Source organism: Myotis daubentonii, chromosome 17, assembly GCF_963259705.1.
Source record: "Myotis daubentonii chromosome 17, mMyoDau2.1, whole genome shotgun sequence".
Lineage (NCBI taxonomy): Eukaryota > Metazoa > Chordata > Mammalia > Chiroptera > Vespertilionidae > Myotis > Myotis daubentonii.
In genome coordinates, this window is record NC_081856.1 from 44,742,056 (window position 1) to 44,764,232 (window position 22,177).

At 39.9% G+C, this 22,177-nt stretch overlaps 1 protein-coding gene across 3 annotated transcripts in view; it reads right to left on the reverse strand.

Annotated features, from left to right (window-relative positions):
* Positions 1-22,177, reverse strand: part of CPQ (carboxypeptidase Q) — a 346,153-nt gene that overhangs the window by 273,307 nt on the left and 50,669 nt on the right. For all 3 annotated transcript variants that reach the window (XM_059672154.1, XM_059672155.1, XM_059672156.1), the window contains exon 2: positions 9,166-9,628. In XM_059672154.1, the coding sequence (XP_059528137.1) occupies positions 9,166-9,595 (430 nt within the window). In that variant the 5' untranslated portion in view covers positions 9,596-9,628. The remainder of the gene's footprint in view (positions 1-9,165; positions 9,629-22,177) is intronic.

A 22,177-nucleotide genomic window follows, 5' to 3' on the forward strand; every position in this document is an offset into this window, starting at 1 on the left:
TATAACCAGTGGCTACCTTTTTTTACTTATTTGTTTATTTATTTATGCAAAAAAATCATATCATATTGTTATTAAGAGTCATAATGAAATGAGCACTGTGTTGGATATGACAATTGGCATTCGATATCCACTCCAATCTCCTTTAAATGTATTTTTTTTCTGTCTATAAATACTAAAAACTACATTTCTGGGGCTTCCTATGCTAGAGTGCTAGAAGTAATTTAAGCATTACCAATTATATGCACTTGAACAAGATCTGGAAGAAAAAAATGGTTGGAAGCTGTTTTTTCCTGCTGCTTCTGTTTCAGAGACAAGCACAACTACGAAAACATCTGGATTTTCCACAGCAGCTTTCTGACAAAGGCCACTGCTCCATCTAGGAAAGGCAATAGCAGTCTTGGTGGCCTGCTTCTACAGAACAGTTCTCAAATGCATTCCTGAAATGTTAGAATCTGCCTCGTTAGCTTGCCCAATTCTGTAAACCACTTAAAATCCTGTAATTGACCCATGTCTGCTTTGACTTTAACCCAGGTAGAGTGGTTCCACAACTGAACATTAACTACCCTTCAGCTGTACTAGTTAGTATACATTAGGCCCAGTCTAGTGCTCACTCTACTTCTTCTTCTTCCCTCTCCTAAATCATTTCCATAACGAACAGGCATGAGGTACACACACTTTGACAGGAACCAGCAGAAGTACCAATCAGTGCACAGAGCTCAAAATCCAAGCCTCTCTAGATTGGGACCTTAAGTTTGTGAGTGCAGTCTCAAAAGCAAATCACCCACCAATCTGTGAACCATGGATCATGAGGTTAATGTTCCAACATCGGTGTAAACTGAGCCAAATAACTCAGTTTCTTAGAGCAGTTTGATAGCAGGGGGAGCAGAAATTAATCAACTTTCCTGTTTTCTTATCTTTTAACTATACTGACAGCTAGCAGGTCCTCCTCGAGTATGAGAAACAAACTATTAAGAAGAAATAAAAAAGGAGGCGATGGATCAATACAAACCATCTCAATTTGAATCAAACAACAATGAAAGAATTTAAATCGTTATTATGTAACGAGTTCCTATGCGTCCTAGAACATCATTAAAACACCAATAGAAAACTAGGCAAGAAATATTCACAGATAATTTGAAGGAGAAAAATACAACTTACCTATAAAGTATTAACCTCACCAATAAGCGAAGGAATACAAAGTAAAATAATAGTGAACTATCACTATTAGCCCATATATTGGCAAATTTAGGAAAACTACCCAATGCAGATGAGGGGGCAGAGATTAGAACGTTAAGATACACTGTGGATAGGAGAGTAGATGTGTACTTGGGCTGTCCAGATCTTAGCTATTGTAAATAACACTGTTACGAACATATGGGTACATATATTCTTTCTGATTGGTGTTTTGGAATTCTTAGGATGCATTCCCAGAAGTATGATGTCTGGGTCAAAGGGAAGTTCCATTTTTAATTGTTTGAGGAACCTCCATACTGTTTTCCACAGTGGCTGCACCAATCTACATTCCCTAGAAGTGTACTACGCTAAGACTGTTTTACTCAGCATCACATCTTACTTGGCCTGCTTGTATATCTGTCTTCCTCCAACTCTTCACAGATATCTCTCAGAGCCCTAAGCCTGACACAAATAAACTAGCACATACTATAATACTCCAGCCTAGAATTGGAAAGGTAAAAAAACACACACACATTACCTTTGTTTATATAAGCAATCTGCTCTGTAGCAAGAACCTAGGAGAATCCTGCTGTCATAAACTCTAGCTTCACTGATCCCTTGTGAATTCTCATAAAGATCACAGCCTATCCAATTTTGAAGAGACCTGACAGATTTACATTTCAGCCAAGTCATTTTACAAGTGACAAAATTAAGATCCATAGAGATTAAATGACTAGACCAAGGTCACACAACTCGTAGGGAGCTAAACCAAGGATACAACATGGGTTTCCTGGGAGATGAGCTGTGCACTCCCTGCATCTATAAGTCCCTTTACACTGATTTCACATTATCTCCTGAGGAAGTTTTCCACACCTGGTCTAGCCTAACTCTCCAGTCTCCTCAGAACTTAAAATAGTCCAGTTGCCAGACAACTGTTTATCTACTTGGAGCCCCAGGGAATGAGGAGTGGGGAGAAAGTGAGTCTTGGAACACAACAATAGATTCCAGTAAGTAAAATTCAGTTCCCCTGGGTCTTGAAGGCCCCAGGAGCAATCAGTAACTTGGCTTAGTTTTCTATACCAGGCAGATAGCCAGAGAAGAGCCGGCCCAGCTACAGAATTAAAAATGAGGATAAGAAAAAAATGAGAAAAGTGTCCTCAAAAAAGGTACAAACAGAAATATATTCTGCCATCACAGTTACAGGTATCAGCAGCTTTGAGACAGATGTGCTTCAGTCAGATGTCTAAAAAAGACAAGAATTATAAATTGAAATAACATTAAAATATTTGTATGTGAGGCAATACAGTCTAATGACTAAAAGCACAAACTCTGGAGTTGACAGTTGTTCATGCCTGAACATGGCCTCTCTTACAAGTTGTGTAACCCTGAGCAAACTACCTAACCTCTTGGAAGCTGGTTTTCTCACACGGAAAAAAATCTAGACTTTTAAGTCTTAAAAAGAAAAAAAATTTATATATATATATATATATATACACACACACACACACACACACACACACACACACACACACACACACACACATATACATACATACTGGTGCCAAACAGATTCCTGTATAACAGAAGGCAATTGAACAAAACTCCTGGTTGACACTGTACAATTCAGGCTGAGGACTCCCTGATACCTTAGAGGACTCTACCACCTATTCATGCAGCCTCAGAGAGATCAAAACTGGCCATCACAGTGGTACTTCCAAAATGGTAGTGTAAGAAATTTGGCAGATCTCTCTTACAAAATTATTTAACTGGGAAAAATTAATTTTAAAAAAATCACTTAAAGTCTCTCAAAATTGTCCTACGGGCATACCAATGAAGAAACATTCATTCAGAGCCAAGCAATGATTCTCTTTCAGCATTGATGTTTCTCTCTTTCTCTCTCTCTCTCTCTCTCTCTCTCTCTCTCTCTCTCTCTCTCCCCCTTCCTCTCTGAAATCAATAATATTCAAAAAGCGAAGAAGAAGGAGGAGGAGGAGGAGGAGGAGGAGAAGGAAGAGGAGGAGGGGAGGGAGGGAGGGAGGGAGGGAGGGAGGGAGGGAGGGAGGGAGGGAGGAGAAACATTCATCCAGGAAAACCTACTAAATCTGAGTTAGAATAATGAGAGTCTGTAGCATCTGGGCCATGACCTGCTTCCTTCTCCCATTCCCAGATCCCTGTTACAGAAACTCTATTCCAGGTACTTTACTGCAAAAGAACTGAGGTCCCATTCCTCAACCCAGTCCCTACTTGTATGATAGAAACCCAACCCCAAGTGTAGGTGCCAAGAATACTGTCTCAGCCCACTCACGGGCAGAGGTTCCACCCTGGGAGAAACAAGCTGAGGAGACCGAGAGATGCCACCCTCCATGTCTAGCACCAGCTAGAGATATCACTCGTGGAGAAACAGGCCACTGTCTCTGTGCCTACCTCCTGAGAAGTAGCACAGAAGTTCTCCCAAGGAAGAAGCAGGCAAGGAGGATGAAGAGCTTTTCAGTTCCTACCCAGGGAGTGACTTTATTTGAGGCAGAACATAGGGAGTTCCATATACAAGGGTATTGCTGAAAACAGTGAAGAGCTTGGTAGAAAGCAATACGGAGTTGTTGATGGCTTAATGATACTACTAGCAATAAGCAAAATGGCAGAACGTTCACAAGTTTAACAGAAAGAACCAGGGAAAGAAACAACCAAGAAAAGCCTTCCTGGGATCACAGTAAACCCTGGCAATTGGAAAGGCTATGTGCATGTTCCTACTCAGAAACAATTAAAACAAAACATGGGTCAGACTTCAAAACACTTCCCAAAACTGCACACAGATCCATCAAAAAAGGGCAAAACCCTCACTAGAACAAGAGGCATAAGCAAAACGTCTGCCCAAACACTAGCTGAAAGATAAGCTATTCGCCCAGGGGAAATTATTATTAAGTCAAGCTTAATAATACAGTAATAATGCATGTGCATCCTAGCAGGCTGAAAGACCGTGCAGATGCTCAAGGCTGTGCCAGGCCCTCGCTGAACTTGGGGCAAATACATAAGCTCCTAAGTTTTAGTAATAGCCCCCAAGTAACATAAACACCCAATGGTAAGAGTAAAAATATGACTGGCTAAGAGAACTGAAGCACAAGTGTTGACCAATAAGTGGCTTGTGCAGACCCAAAATGACTCCTAGGGAGCCAGACTAAAAGTAAAAATAAGGGAAAATAAAAGAATTCTGAACAGGGACATCAGAATCTTTACATTGTGGGAGAGATAGACTTCACAGAGTTAGTACAACCAAGTCATTAAATAAATGAAGAGCAAAACAAATAACAAAAACATCTACCTCCAGTGTGTGTGGGGGGGAGAACAGAGAGGAATCAGTATTTAGAGTTGCTGGAATATATTATATAAAATCTTCAATTTTCAACAAAAAAATATATGATTCGTGAAAGGAAACAAGAAAGCGTAACTCATACACAGGAAAAAAGCAGGCAATAGAAACTGTCTTTGAGGGGGCCTAGGTATCAAACATATCAAATAAAGACTTCAAACAGTTATTATATTATGTTCAAGGAACTAAATACTTCTTAAAGAATTAAAGGAAGGTATGATTACAATGCCCCATCAAATAGAGAATATCGATAAAGAGAGAGAAATTATAAAAACAAACCAAATGGAAATTCTGGAGCTGAAAAGTATAACTGGAGGAAAAATCAGTAGAGGGGCTCAGTAGTATATTTGACCTACGAGAAAAAATAATCAATGAACTTGGTGATAGACTGATGCAGGTTATATATTCTGAAGGACATAGAAGGGAAAGAAGGGGGAGAAAAAGAAGCAGAGCCTCAGATGAATGTGGGACACCATTAATGCACCAGAATACTCATCATGGAAGTATCAGAAGAAAACAGCCAAAAAGTCATAAAAATATTCACAGAAATAATAGTTGAAAACATCCCAAATTGATGAAAACATTAACCTGTACATCCATAAAGCTCAACAACCTCAAAGCAGGATAAAAGCTAGGATATCCACACTTAAATACATCAGACTCAAAATGCTGAAAACCAAAAGTAAAAAGAAAATCTTGACATCTGTAAGAGAAACTGCCTCATCAAATACAAGGGAATCCCAATAACATTTACAGCTGACTTCTCATCAGAAACAATGAAGGCCAGAGGATAATGGGATCACAAATTTAAAGCTTTGAAAGTAAAATATTGTCAACCAAAAATCTCATATCCAGTGAAACTGTTTCAAAAATAAAGATTACATAAAGAAATAAAGATAGAAGCCTAGAGAATTTTTCTGCTGGCATATATGCTTTGGGAAAAAAAAGTAAAGGGAGTTCTTCAGGCTGAAAGCAAATGGCATCAAACAGTAATTAGGATTCCTACCCTCACAAAAATAAAAATAACTATCAGAAAATAATACAATAACTCTATGCCAACAAAATACATAATTTAGATAAAATGAATAAACTCCTAGAAAGATACAAGCTACTAAAACTGATTCAAGAAAAAAAATAGTAATCTGAATAAATTTACAAGAAAAGATATTGAATTAATAATTAATCTTCCCACAAAAAAGCCCAGGTCCAGATGGCTTCATTGGTGGATTCTACTACAAATTTAAAAAATTAATGCCAATCTTTCTCAAACTCTTCCAAAAATAAAAGACAAGGTAATAGTTTCTGACTGATTCTTTGAGGTCAGAATTATCCTGATACCAAACCCAATAGAATCTCACACAAAAATACAACTACACACCAATATTCCTTATAAATATAGATATAGAACTACTCAACAAAATACTAGCAAAGTGAATTAAGTAACATAAAAAAGATTATAAACCATATCCAAGTAGAATTTATCCCAGAATTGCAAGGTTAGTTTAACATCTGCAAATTAATGTAATGCACCTAATCTAATGGGGAAGGAATAGTTTTTTCAACAGATAATGTTGAGACAATTGAATAACCACATGCAAAAAAATAATGTTGGATTCCTATCCCACACAATATACAAAAGTTAACCCAAAGACCTAAGTGTAAGAGCTAAAACTGTAAAAATTTTTAGAATCCTATATAATAAAAGCCTAATATGCTATGTGTCCGGTCATCAGGTTGGCCATTCAACCAATCAAAGCGTAATATGCTAATAATATGCTAAGACTGCTCAACCACTCACTATGACATGCACTGACCATCAGGGGTCAGACAGTCGACCGGTCGGCCAGTCGCTTTGACGTGCACTGACCACCCAGGGACAGATGCTCTGACTGGTCGGTTAGCTTGCTGCTGGGGTCCAGTCAATTGGGACTGAGCGAGATGGGTTGGACACGCCCTGGAGCCCTCCCGTGGTCCCTCCCCAGCTGGCCAATCTCCTGCATCCCTCCCCGGCCCTGATCATGCACCAATGGGGTCCCTCAGCCTGGCCTGCAACCTCTTGCAATCCGGGACCCCTAGGGGGATGTCGGAGAGCCAGTTTCAGCCCAATCCTGCATGCCAGGCCAAGGAACCCCACTGGTGCATGAATTTGTGCACCGGGCCTCTAGTAAAATATAAAAATAAATCTTTGTGACCTTAGTTTAGGCAGTGCTTTCTTACATATGACACCAAAAGCACAAGCAATGAAAGAAAATGTAGCTAAATTGTACTAAATCAAAATTAAAGACATTTCTGGAGCAAATATTACCATCAAGAAAATGAAAAGCAAAACCACAGAATGGGAGAGAACATTAGTAAATCATAATCTGACAAAGGACATGTATCCAAATACATGAAGAGATTTTACAACTCTAATAAAAATTCAAATAGCCCATAATAATAAAAATTTGGCAAAGGATTTGAATATACATTTATCTAAAGAAGATATACAAATAGCCAATAAAAATATGGAAGGATGCTCAACATCATTAGTCATTAGGGAAATGTAAATAAAAAACACAATGATACTATAGTACCATCTTGTTTATTTAAGCTGTATATGATAAGTTTTGTATGTATAAACTAAGAAAAATTGATTTTCAAATAGAATTCTGAGGAAGTATTTTTGAACTAAGTTTTGCTGAATTCAAAAATAAAACCAGTATCTCCTGATAAAAAGATTTTCAAAGAATAAAATAGCCTCTAGGAAATTATCAAATCCAGGGTTTTCCAGTAAAACCATGATCTCAGGGTCAAGATAAAGGTGCTGCTGTAAGATTCTATGTTAAAAATTATGAAAAATTTGAGACAGTTCTATATACACTCTTCCTGCTAGACAAAAAGCTCCTAAGAATCATTGTATCATCACCATCTTTTTATTCAAGGGGTATCCAAATAAACGGGGGGGAAAACACAAAAACAAAAACACACCATGAGATATCATTTCACACCCACTAGAATGGCTATAACTGAAAAGACAGATAATAACTAGTGCTGGCAAGTATGTATAAAAAATTAAACTACATTGGTGGAAATGTGAAATTGTGCAGCCACTTTTGAAACTTTTGGCAATTCTTCAAGAAGTTAAACATAAAGTTACCATATGACCCAGCAATTCTACCCTCTGGGACATACCCAAGAGAAATGAAACATATGTACATACAAAAACTATGCATTGATGTTTATAGCAGCATTATTCATAATAACCAAAAGGTAGAAAAAACACACACAAATGTTCATCAATTGATGAAGGGATAAATAAATGTAGTATAGCCATAAAATGGAATGTTATTCAGCAATAAAATGAATTAAGTACTGATACATGCTGTAACATGGATGAACCTGGAAAACATTATGCTACATAAGAGAAGCCACCCACAAAAGACCACATCGTGAGTGCATTATTCCATTCATGTGAAATATACAGAACAGGCAAATCCATAAAGACAAGGAGCCTAGGGCTTAGGAGGGCTGTCTGGCCGGGATGGAGAGGAACTGCTAATGAGTTTCTTCTTGGCTGATGATAATGGTCTACAATTACACTGTTGTGGTGGTTGCTCAACTCTGTCAATATACTAAAACCCCCTAAATTGTATATTTTAACTGGGTGAATATTATGGTATGTGAATTACATGAAAAAATATGATTAAAAAACCTGAACATCTATTTATCTTTTGGGTCTTTCTCTTGGCATGAGGCAAGATTAAATGTTTCTAAAAAATGTTTAGAGAAGGCCAAATAGTTTCTATAAACTAGTTACTCCGCCATGGCAAAAGTCCATGAATACATTCAAGACGGACTGATAGGTCACTGTTGACTGGTAATATCTCTCCGATCTAAACATTTATATTGTCTAAGGAAGCTGAGCCAGTGTCCTAATAAATAAAGGTAGAACGCCACCCTGGCATTAGAATCCTCAGGTTCTGTAAAAATAATTAACTCAAAGCAATTCAATGCACACAATTCAGTTCCTTATCTCACCAATTCTAAGAAATTCTGCACATTGAGGCCACTTGAAAGAAGTCATAGTTTTTCTATCCTATTAACATATATCTCAAATTTCAAGTTATCAAGTGATAGGACTGATAAATACCATGTACCAATAGCTGTATATACTTAATTTTTAAAAAAATGGCCCTACACAATCACCTTTCTTAAAGTAACAGAGGACAGAGAGAGAAGGAAGAAGAAAGAAAATAGAGTGTAACAGTATAGAACGCATTAAACCAGCGGTTCTCAACCTGTGGGTCGCGACCCTTTTGGCGGTCGAACGACCCTTTCACAGGGGTCACCTAAGACCATCCTGCATATTAGATATTTACATTACGATTCATAACAGTAGCAACATTACAGTTATGAAATAGCAACGAAAATAATTTTATGGTTGGGTCACAACATGAGGAACTGTGTTTAAAGGGCCTGAAGGTTGAGAACCACTGCATTAAACCAATGGAATAGGAAACGAATACATTTTCCTTCTTACCACCCAAATTATAATATGAATCATGAATACCGCAATAAATTATGCCATACGACATTAGTTTTATAAAGTACACGGCAAATTGACTTGAAAAAAAAACCACAAGGGATACCTTCTGGAGGGGTCCCAATGCTGCTTCCAAGGCCCAAAATAGCCATCTTCTGCATTCTCGGCTCCAACATCACAGCAGATTCTTCTCCCCTTTCCCAGTGGGGTATTTTGACGGGCTCCAGGTGGACATTCTCTAGCCCATCTTCCTTTAGGTTTTGGCACATGATTTGAATGGCTTTTTCCAGACCCTTGGAGCCACTTAATCTGGAGCCAACAGTATCAACCAGAAGTGCCAATCGCTCGTAGGATCTGTTCTGAGCTTTGCCATAAACAGCAAGGTCTATGATTGCTTTAGCGACATCTCCATAGCGGGCTATTTCTTCTTTTATTTCTTGGAAAGTCCTCTGCGAGGTGTCATTCCTCCATATAGCTTTGCCAGAGTTCAAGGCTAAAAGGTGAGCACCAACAAATGTGAAGAGAAGAAACTTCATTTTTTTTCCAGTTTGTTTTCTTCCTAAAATGGCCTATGTAAATAAGAAACATGTTTTAGGAAAAGAATCTCACAGCTATCTGCCCACAACCCAGAGATTGCTTTTCAAACAGGATTATCCTTCCCTTCTCACCCACTGCCCAACTCCTACCATCAAATTCAGGTACCATAACGTCCAGGAATGAAGAAATATAGAGGCAATGATTGGCCTTATTAAGGCAGCATTTATTAAAACCATGCAATCACATGCTACCTCATATTTCTGTTTAAAATATGCTAAAGGATTAAAATAAAAAGATAACTAGAGCAGCACACACTTATGATAAAAACTCTCAACAAAGTGGGAATAAAGGAAAGATATCTCAACAATAATAAAAGCCATATATGAAAAACCCATAGTTAACATCATACTCAATGCTGAAAAACTAAAAGAATTTCCCTTAAGATCAGGAACCAGAAAGGGTTGTCCACTTTCACCACTCGTATTCAACTTAGTACTGGAAGTCCTAGCCACAGCACTCAGACAAGAAACAAAAGGCAAAAGGCATATCTCCTCTCTCACTCTTTCTCTCTTTCTCTCTCTCTCTCTCTCATCCTTCTAGATACTGAGAACTTGAAATGTAGCTAGCCCAAATTGAGATGTTTTGTAAATGTAAAATAAACACCTGATTTGTTCTTTAAAATCAAATACTTCATATCTAAGTAAGAAAAATAAATAAAATGCATCAGATGTATTAAATAAAATTTATTATTATTCATTTTACCTGTCCCTTTTTTACTTTTAAATATGCCTATTAGAAAATTTTAACTTACATAGTTATACTAGTGTTTATATTGGACAGTAATGCTCTAGCTACATTGAACTTGACTCTGTCCTTCAAATACCTAGGCCTTTTCATAACTCCTTCTCTAATGAAACTGCTTTAAAAATCAGCTTTTCTGTGGAGCCTCAAACAACACCCCAGAGTTATATGCACTCAAACATTTAACCCCAGAGTTAAATGTTTCTACGTGGTAGAAACATTTTCTGTGTTTCTATCATAATGAACTATATTATCAACTAATACATTTGTTTATAAATCTGTCTCTCCTATTCTCAGAATCAAATAGAGTAAATTACCATTGCACCTTCAATCACTGTACCCATATATAGGCATTCAGCACATTTTTATTTAAGGAATGAATGAGCCTTTAATCTCTAGATCTTAGCTCCCCTTGGGTATGAAAGTACGTGTCTTGCCTCCTTTAGGAATAAAATCTTGCTATCATATTTAAATATTTTGAAAAATCATGAAAACTGTATATTGCTGCTGCTGCTGTCCCTGTTATTATAACTACTTACATAGATAGATTCTTGGTTTCTACAGTAATCATAATAATGCTTGTTTTTTAAAGTTAAATTTTATTAAGATATTAAAATATTTCCCCAGATTGCAATTTATTCTTGAAAGTACATTTTAAAGAATGGACTGTTGGTGCAAAAAAAAAAAAAAGTTAATAAGCCATCTATTAATTAAGACAAACCACAAGTATCTGCTTCTCATTAAAAATTCCCTAAGCATTCTGCAAGCATTCATTAACAATTTCACGATACATTTCTAGTGATGGATTAGAATCATATAATGATAGCATTGTGGAGACACAAGAGAGCTTAGGAATCCCAGTCAATACCCTTGTTTTTTAGAAAGTAAATCAAGGCTTTTGTTGCAATTCCCAGGCAGCAGATAAACCAGCAGCTACAATCAACCAGGTAACTGGAGCAACTAGCACACTTCCCGAAGGATTAAGGATTGTTTTCTTTGAAGAAACTGTATGCATCTACACTAATAAAAGAGAAACATGCAAATTGGTGTCACTCCGCTATGCCCACCAGCCAATCAGAGCAAATATGCAAATTAACCCAACAAAGATGGTGGTTAATTTGCATACACAGGCGCGGAATGAAGACTGAAGAGGCTTGGCTTCTCCGCTGCGGCCGCCAAGCCTCGCTGCTGCCGGGCCAAAGCCTGGGTCCCGGGTGTCGGAGGAAAACCGGTGCCAGCAGCCAGGGGAAGGAAGGCCTATTGCGCGAATCTTCGTGCAACGGGCCCCTAGTTTACATATAATCGAAACTCAATGAAGCAGCCCTAAACACAGTCTGAGAAGCAATAACTATAATAAAATATGGGTACACAAGCCGACTCATACACAGAGTAGCATGAGAACCCAGAGAAGAACAAAGTGGGTCATGAAAGGCTATAGAGAAGACATAGCTCAAGACAGCTTCCAGGAATAGCTGAGAGAAGGAATGAGTGGTGTGTCCCCCTGTCAGGTCACCCAATCATCATTCTTAGGTTGCATTCTGTTTTAAAGCTAAGTTCAGAAAGTAATAGTGCCTACGTTTTCATTGTTACATCTTTTTGCATATCTGTCAGCTGAATTAATGGGTAACATGCCACTTTGATAATAATATTTGATGCCCCCTAACATCATCAGTGAAATTAATTTTGAAACAAAAAAAATAATATAATTACTTTCAAACAAAAACTGGCATCTGTGTTGTTCTAAATACCTTAACTACACTGTATCTTCAAATCCCACAAGTGCAATAAATGCTTTTTTTTTTAAGTAGCTTAACTTAAAAGATGATGGTTTGTTACCTTTTAATGGATCAACTTCCCCCTGAGTATAATATTGGCATTTTAGAAAGTTTAAGATTAAAGGCACAAAACAATGACTTACATGAAAAATCACTTAAAACACTCAATGTAAGTAAACACATAATGCATGTTAGTTGATTCTAAACCTTGGTTTCCTAGAACATAATCTGAAAATTACTGATGTAATTCTTGGCTAGAATGCATAAATATATATTTCTCCAATGTAGCACTACAAGAATCTCTTATTATTTTTGTTTTTAGAAATATACATTAACCCAACTAAAATATGTTTTCATTAATACATAGTAGAAAATTATAATTATTACTAACCGCCTATATTTAGAAACCTAATAAAAATGCAACAAAATATGGCTATATCACATTCCACTTTAAAAACCACTGTAAAATATGTCATTTAAAAACACGGGGATTATCATCCAATATAAAATTTGTACATTCCCAACAAGAAATAGGAATTTACAATAAAAATTAAAATAGTATACAGACAAAAAAGGCCAAATAGAGGCCAATAACTGAGGACAACTTAAAAGAAATTCTCTTCTAATTCACAAATTTAGGGTCAGCATCCATGAAAAAAAAAATTGTAGACTTGGAGTCAGTCTAAATAAGATGGATGATCAAAGGAGCCAGTTTATTTGCATGAAAGGACTAAAAACACCAGCCCTCCTCGGTGTGAAAAGACCTAGGCCAAAAGTAGAAATATTTTGGCATATAAAATCAACTATGGTTTGGGTAAGATGAATAATGAATGCAGAATTCATTTACTACCAAATCTTTCATATTAGTACCAGGGCTCAGAGCCAATTTCAGAAAAAATAAAAATGTACAATTTTAACAGTGAGTATAAACATATTAATAGTTTACCTAAAAAAGAAGAGGACTGGATAAAACCATGAATGATACAGCCATTGGAAGATGAACCCTTTAAATCTCCCACAGAGCACTAGCACCATATGGACCCAAGTAAAGTTCACTATGGGACCAGAAGGAGGGTTTGCTCCTCTGAAAGACATTGGTCTCCATTAGCTCGGAAACACAAATGTCCCCATACAGTCATTGCAACCAAATAAGATTAAACAAGCTGCAGCACTATTTTTTCTATAGTCTACAAAGGGAGCAAATACTAGTAATTCCATGGTGATCAACAAAGAAAAATAGCATTATTCATCTCAAACATTTCTCTTTATTAATTGTGAAAGATGTTCTGTTCTGAGTCATAAATTCATTTCCCCGTTCATTTAACAAAAAGTTATTAAGCACCTACTAAGCACTGAAGACACAAATGTATAGGATACTATCCACACCCTTAAAGGGCTGCCCAGAATAATAACAGGGTCAGAGACAATGTGAAAATCCCTATGACAGAAGTAGTGACGAGGTTCTGTGAGAACAGAGGGGAGGAGAGGATGAGGGAGACGTCTGCTTGAGCTGATATGTGAAGGGTAAACAGGACTTTACTGATGAGCAAGTGAGGAAGGGGGGCGTGGCACTGAAGAAAAGGTAACCAACTGAGGGAGCAACCCTTGCAAAGACAGAGAGGCTTTACAAAACAGCCTCCGGGAAAATGGCAAGCAGCTGGCCGGTAAGTGGGGGGAGTGGTGGGAGACCGCAATAATAGGGAGGCTTGTTCCCCAAGGTTGGACTGAAAAGGTCTACTGCGTGAAACTGCACCAAATTCGGAGCAAAATGCCCTAGGGCCCTGCAATGGGACACAGCGAACAATTCCCACCCTTCATGCAGCCAGGAAAGGAAGGACAGTCTCTTTGTGACTTTCACTACCCCCTGCCCTAGCATGGAGAATTCACCCAGATGCCGCATCAGGCCAAGGACACCACATGGAGCACCTCAAAATCCCCAAACAAGCCACTACTTGTTACATATCTGGTTATTCCTTGGAATTGTCACAGAGGGAAAAATAATCCATGCTACAAAAAAAATAAGATGCATTTGTCAGGCAATCCATTTACAAAGACACTCAAGGTCTTCTGTTTAAAATCCTTAAAAATACTAATAAACCAATGGGGGAGGGGGGAGTTAGGCAATTATAGGATATTTGAAATGTCTAAACTTAAACTGCACAACATTTTTAAAAAGATATTCTTTGTTCTTACACAAAAGGTTGAAGTCATTGTTCCTTTACTTGAATCCAAACTATGGAAACATTAAATGAACATTAATCTTCAAAATGTGATACTTTAAAAACCCATCCCTTTGAGTTCAGAAACATACACATTCAAAGGCAACTTTGAAGAACTATATGAGAAAGACTTGCTTTTCCTAAATTGTCTTCACAATCCATAGTTACAGATTATCTTTTTTCACACAAAAAAGATAAAATTCTTCATAATGTCATTTTCATTCTTTCCTACTTACTTCTGGAAGCAAACTAAAGCCAAACCAAATTTTCTCCTATTGTGAATTACATTTTCTCTAATAATAGCTCTATATTTTGAGGAAACAAAGCAAAACCCTTTGCTTCTATTTCTAAATATTTTCCTAAAATATCATTTTTTGAAAATGTCGCAGGCTATGATAGAAATGCCAGAATGAATAGGCTAAGTGAAGTGGAAAGGACACAATGAAAAGAGAATGTGCTAAAAGACAGAAGGAATAAGATTTAGGATCTGAGATTTTTATTGACATTTTATCCAGTCACTTTTCCTTCTAAAAACTAAATATACTGCTTACGTGAAGACGTAAATATTTCTCCTAAACCTTCCATTGCTGAATAGGATTTGCCACTATAAATTTAACTCTTAGTCGTCAGTCTAGAGTGAATAGCAGATATAAAGACCAGAAATGCTAAATCCTAGCATAGACTTAGGCACTTGAAGTTCACGTCCAAACTCCTTTTTCCCCCAGAGCTTTGAGGGAATTTATTGAGAGCAGCTTTCATGTATCAAAAGGGTGCTGAGCTTTGCTCCATCACTGGCAGGTGTCACAGCTGGTGGTCCCTCTGGCCTCCGGGTGGTAGGCCAGACTGCAGCCATCACAATATCCATGAGCAGCAATAAAATCACCCACAAGATGCTGACTTTCTGTCCACCATATTCACATGCCTGGTTTCAGCACAGAGTTTCTTGTCTACGTTCTCCACCAGGCTGGCAAGCTCATCAATGATCTCACTTTGTTCCTCCAGCTCATGCCCAATCTCTTCCTCATTTGCCTTTAGTGATTTATGATAGAAGAAAGGGCATCAGGCCTGTGTCCTGTTCTTGGGTAATTTTCTGCTGCTGTTGCCTGATTTCATCAGAACCCAAGCCTCTGGTCTCCTCTGGCTCCTCAAAGAGCCGAGGGTTGGGCACCGCTCTCTTAGCCCGGCTCATCCTCAAGCTGGACTTCTCTCCTGCATCCGAAGCACCACCTACCGCCAGAGAAATACCCGGCTTCTGTGTTGTTTACACACCTTGCCCAGGACTCACTCCTTCCTCACCGACTCCCTTGATTTTATTTCTCCACAGAAACGACTTAGGAGTTCACCTACCTTCCTTTATTTCCTAATCTTTTGTACTGAGAATTCTCTTGCGTTCCTCACAGATTTTTTTTTTAAATATGAAAAACTATTACCTGAGCCTTGACTCTAACCCCTATTGTATATACAAATATAACAAAAACAGTTTTGTACAGTTTTAATGCAAGTTGATTTTTTTTTTTCAAGAAGCAACTACCATGCATATTAAGGAAGGACTATGCTGTTTCAGAACTTGACAGAGAGCTGGTCCTCATTTTGGTAAAGCACCGATGACAATGCCGCCTCTGGTTTTGGAGGCACCATCACCACACCCCTGGGCTGGGCTCATCGGTTGCTGTCTCATTCACCAGGCCAAGCCTCTCACAGTTTCATTGCCATCTAGCCGCAGCCATGCCTCAGAATTTACGTTTTGAAAATACTTCATTGAATATCATTTTTCCTTTAATTTCTCCTTTATATTACAACTAGGATAGAAGACTGATTTATTTGAAAAATATAGTATATGCAGAGTCTCTATGATGCTTAATTTAGGATAATAAAGCAGGTATCAGAAATTATATGGCGAGTTGTTTGTTTTTTTTAAAGAATCATTGCACCTAATAGGATGGGGAACTAGTAATTGGAGTAAAACTAACAATTCTTTTCCTTACTCTTCCAGCCTACCTTCCCGCCAGGGGAGGTCCTGTGACCAAGTTCTACTCAAAGAGACCAAACAAAAGCAGATGACAAGAAAGCAGTCACAGTTCTAGAGCTGCATCAGTTACTCTGTAACCATGAGGGCAAGTCCAACAGGAGTGGTCTTGACACCGCTGAGCAGCTGGACCAACACAGCACCACCAACTTGTCTGTCATGCGAGAAAAATTAACTCCATTTGTTTCCATCAGTGTGAGCCGTGTTTTCTGTTCCTCGCAGATTAAACACATTTCCAAAGGCTATTCTCCTTTAGGGGCTTCTTGGAGATCCATAATTAAATATGTTGCTCACACTCATTAACACCATAAGCAGAGCCTGGGATCTGGCATAAGATCCACCTAGACTCCCACATGAACCTAAATTCTAAATACCCAACACCAATCTCAGAATCTTCCTTTCCAACCCGCCCTTTCTTTGCCCCTTACTCCCACCCCCAGTCAGTAAGTTGGAAGCTGCATTGTGTCATTGAATTCCTTCCTCTCCCTCAAGGAGAACAGGTGAACAGTTGCCTCTAAGTCCACCTTTAAATTCTTTCTTGACAAACTTCCCTCCCCTCCGCCTTCCCATCACTCCCCCAGCCCAGAACCTCATTATCTGTCATTTGAAACTCTCTGCCTTACATTTCCAGTCCATCTTCCTTACTGCCCCAGGATTTATCTTAAGCCCAAATAGAATGGCGCCTTTGTTAAAGCATCTGCTTCCTCACCATTTACTGTCAGTGGTGTGGCCTCCAGTCTTCACAGTCATTCCCTGTTGTCCCCCCACCTTTACACTCCAGCCCCAATAGGCTGTTTACCGGTCCTTGAAATTACAGAACACTCTTCATACCTCTCTGGTTCTGCTCATGCTGTTCCCTCTGCTAAAAATGCCCCAGTAATCTGTCTCCAACTCCTAGGCAGAACTACTTGCTTCCTTTTCAATAGCTCACGATATCTACATGTTTTTGTCTGTCACTCTGCTAGACATCACTGAATAGCAATAGTATTTTCTCTTTATAAAATTCAACAAGCATGTTCTCTGCAAGGAATCTGTTTTTGTTTTTTGTATACTAAGCAAACAGTACCATGCCTATCAATAAATATTTATAGCATAAATTCATCAAACAAGTAGTTACACTTCACCACAGTAATATACAGTCTGATTCATCACTTTAATGGTTACTTTTTCTTCATCAGACATTAGTTCTCTCCTTTAAACTACAGCATATTTACAAGTTCCTCTCATAAAGGGAGTCATAAAGGGCCTGGGTCCTCGTTGTCCCTTGGGTTGCATTTCAGCTCCAACACTCTACTATGGATGTTCTTACATATTTAATATCAGTCACTTTTTGTTATCTCCCATGTTAGCACTTGACTAAGTCACCTTATCCCCAACTCTTCCTTAAGTGGTTCACTTACACAAACCACTACTCAACCTACCTTTTTGTCTCCTCCCACCAGCCAACTGAAACTGAATTCACAAGGATCATAAAGGATGCCTGGTTTCTGCATCCACTGGAAACAGTTTGTTTCCTCACACTTGACATCTGAAACACTTAACGTGGTGGACAGTCCTCATAGGGCTCTCTCCGTAACCCTCTCCTACTACACATTCGTACCAGCAAGGTCTTTCCCTCCAAGACTTCATTTACCATCTACAGCATGAGCTCATCTAGAGGATAACAAGGTCTCTTAGTTTGGATGCCCATAGGTACCTCAAACTCAACATATCCAAACCCTTCTCATGACTTTCTCTCCAGAATCTGATCTTCCTCCTGAACTCCCACTCTTGGTGCATGGCATTTCCACCACCCCATCATCTGGACCATTCGGGACATCTCATTCTATTTTATCCCTTCAGACATGTAATAACTAAGTACTATCAAATTTAACTCTTAAAAAGCTCTCAAACCCATCTTTCCTCTCTAAATCTTCCTTAGCACTTTGGTTTCTGGCCATGTTACCCTAACCTGAACCACCACAGCAATCTCCTGACTGATCTCCCTGTCTCCTGCCTCCTCTTCTCCCAGACATTCTCTTTGCTGCAGTGGTTATCTTTCTTCAAAATATTTATGTTCAAAATGTCTGTCTGTCCCACTAAATTGTGTACTCAATGTGGGAAAGGACTGTGTAGAATCCACCTTTGAACCTCTAGGATCTAGCGTTGATCTGAATTTAGTATGTACTCAGTGAACACAGGCAGGACTTAGTTTTAGAAGACCCTAAGAGATAGCAGGTGGCTGGGTAGGAAGAGTGAATGTATATTCCAGACTGAAGAGTAGCTTTTACCTCTTTAGAATTCAAAGAAAAGTGCTGAATACATTTTATGTGCTTAGTAAATAAATACTGTCTTGAGCTGATAATTCTGTGTAAGCAGATAATTCCTAGACACAAGATCATTTCTTCTTAATGGCATTCATGTCCTCCTTGGCACCTAATTTACTGCTTCTCAGAGTAAGCATTCAGACTTTTTGTTGATATATGCTTTCTGGCATGCATTTTTCACACAATGGGGGACACAGGGCAAGACAGAAAGAAAGGAAAACACCAGACAAGAACATTTGCTCCAACTACAACTTCAATTCTACTTGCTATTAAAAAAAAAAAGAAAATGCCACAGCATTTGAAATCCTTAGAAAACCCCACCTAGTAAAAAATGGTGAAATCTGAGTGAAGTCTGTGGATTTGTTATACTGTAGTTACATAGATAATGCCATTAGGGGGAACTGAGTAAAGGACACAACGGATTCTCTCCGTTATCATTTTTGCCACATCCTGTGAGTCTATAATTGTTTTAAAATAAGAAGTTAAAAAGAAAAAAATAGACTAACCTACTTGATATTTTTTTAAGTTCAAACATTTATAAAATACTGTAACATTATACTTCTGGGGAAAAAAAGAGAGAATTGAACCAGAACTGTTCTTATTTGTTAGAATCAGATGCCAGCACAGGGAGAGGCACGCCCCAGTCCCACCTCTCCTACCATCGTGGACTAGGAGTCACCTGTATCCAACAGCTTCACCATTACTTTTCCTAAGAGCTGGAAAAGGAGGCTTCATTTCAAATGTCTCTGCCCCTGAACCTGCCACCCTGGGTATGGTGTGGGCATTGTCGGGATAAGGGAGGATGACTGAAGGAAGGGAGACAACCCCTCACGGCTGGGGGAGAAGCCAGGCATGGTATTCCCTTTTCTTCTCCCCATGGTTCTGGAGTTAGTCCAGTGACAGCAGGCCAGTGAGGTGATGAGAGCAGGACAAATGCGACACTGGCCGGCAGTCGCCTTACCACAGGAATCCCAGGAGCTCCCGCTCGGAGGCGTGGGATGACAGCCTGCGGGGAGAGGCCCACCGCAGACCCCTCGCTCACACTGAAGCACTCGTGGCCCTGCTCTACAGATGCCCGTGATCTCAACCCATCAGCCGGAGCCTGAGCTGACTCATTTTGTGTCCCTGACGTTTTGCTGTTTACCAGTGAGCAGTTTTTAGTTTGCCCTCTAAGCACATTACTTGGGCTTACTTTACTTCTCTTTTCCCCAGATTTCTTTCTCCCTCTTAGGTGTGTAAAACAACAAAAACTAAATTCCCACTGCTCAACAGCAGATATCTCTCTCACACGGTTGAACGTAACAGACTTTTTTAAAAAAAATATATGTTTTATTGATTTTTTTACAGAGAGGAAGGGAGAGGGATAGAGAGTTAGGAACATCAATGAGAGAGAAACATCGACCAGCTGCCTCCTGCACACTCCCTACTGGGGATGTGCCCACAACCAAGGTACATGCCCTTGACCGGAATCAAACCTGGGGCCCTGGAGTCCGCAGGCTGACGCTCTATCCACTGAGCCAAACCGGTTAGAGCCGTAACTGACTTTTGATGGACATCATGATGGGGCTGAGAGAAATAAAGAGCCGGCTCCCTGGCTCTACTGCTTAAGTGAAGTAATACGATTACAATTCCAAGACTGTCAATGAAACCCACCACGAACCCTAGGATAAACCTTGTGTTCTTGGCTTGCAAAACCTGTACTGAAACTCCAAGAGTAGATGAGGCAGCTCTCGGCTCCTTTGTTAGCTGAGATGCCAGGCTGACCACGAGCATGGATGCTCTTGAGACCAGGGGTCTGTATCTGTGACTCGGTCACAGGTCCACGCAGTCAGCAGCCATACCAGACTCACCCACCAAGAAAAGCACTGAGTCATGAAGAGTACAGTTTACACCCTTTGGGGCCAAATACAACATGGGTAACCCTAGACAGTGAGGTCTTACCATCTAAGAGAACTAAAAAAAGGGGGGGGGGTAAAAGGAAATGGGATTGTAGCCTTGTAAAGTCCTAGCTTTCTAGGGCTTGGACCCCCAGCATAAGAGTAATAGGAAGTGCTTTATGTCTGCCAATAAACTCAGGGAAGCATTTGTCTTCGATCTGGTGATATTAAAAAGCGATTACAAGGCCCAGCAGCCTCTTCCAGAGGCAGGAGAGAGAATATGGCCTTGACGCATCAGATAAAGTGCACAAGTCTTCAAGAGACTCAGCTGCAGAAAACTATAAAGCGAGAAATATATAGATTTAATTACTACTCGCCAGTATAGGGCTACAGTAAGCAGACTGTACTAATGTGTTTTTATTGCTAAACAGCACGCTTCCCCCCATGCATCTTCCCCTGAACTGGTGAATAACAAATCCAAGGAGCTCTCTGGTACAGATATTAGTAATTTCCTTTGGAACATGCCTTTCAGTTCCCTTCTCTGAAACCAGGCTCCCCACCCACATAAACACAAAAGCAGAAAGGCCCTCAGGAATCCTGCTGCTGCCTGCAGTTCTTGTTCCAGCCCAGGCCAGGGAGACCAAGCCAGGGAGGCCTGCTCAGCAAGTCACTCTCGGCAAAATTTGCTGTTCAACTTGTGAAATAGACACATAGGACCGTGCTGCCTCACTAAGCAGCTGTGAAGGCTCCTGAGCTGAAAAAGAAAATGCCACCTAGCTATAAACTGTTAACTCAACAGAGATCCGTCATTCAGCTTAAAATCGGATGTGTGGGTACACTTGCCCCCAAATCCGAACAGTTGCCCTGTGCTGTGAGATGGCTGCCACACAGCTGAAGGCACACGCACACTCTGCCACAGCGCGCTCCGCCTCCCGCAATGGGAGGACACAGCATCCCTCGCTTCGGGATCTCGCACAGGAAGAAGAGCACGTCTCAGCGGTGTCGAGGGGAAATGAATGCACTCATTCTTCTCTGTCCCAAAGGTCAGACTCATCAAAGGTGGCCAAAAAAAAAAAAAGCTAAGCCAAAGAGATTCACAGCAATGGAGCTAAAACAATTATTCCAAGTATCTACTCAGTCCGTGTAAAATAAAACCATCACAGCACCACACCAGTGCACAGACAGCAAAATTATCCTGGGACTAGGGGCCCGGTGCACGAAATTCGTGCACTGGGTGTGTGTGTGTGTGTGTGTGTGTGTGTGTGTGTGTGTGTTGGGGGGGGAGTGTCCCTCAGCCCAGCCTGCCCCCTCTCACATACTGGGAGCCCTCAGGCGTTGACCCCCATCACCCTCCAATCGCAGGATCGGCCCCTTGCCCAGGCCTGACGCCTCCGCCAGAGGTGTCAGGCTTGGACAGGGGACCCCCATCTCCCCCTGATCACTGGCTCTGGACCCCGCCCAGGCCTGAGGCCTCTGGCCCAGGAATCATGCCTGGGCAGGGGACCCCCATCTCCCTCTGATCGCTTGCTCCACCCCCCGCCCAAGCCTGACGCCTCTGACCCAGGCTTCAGGCCTGG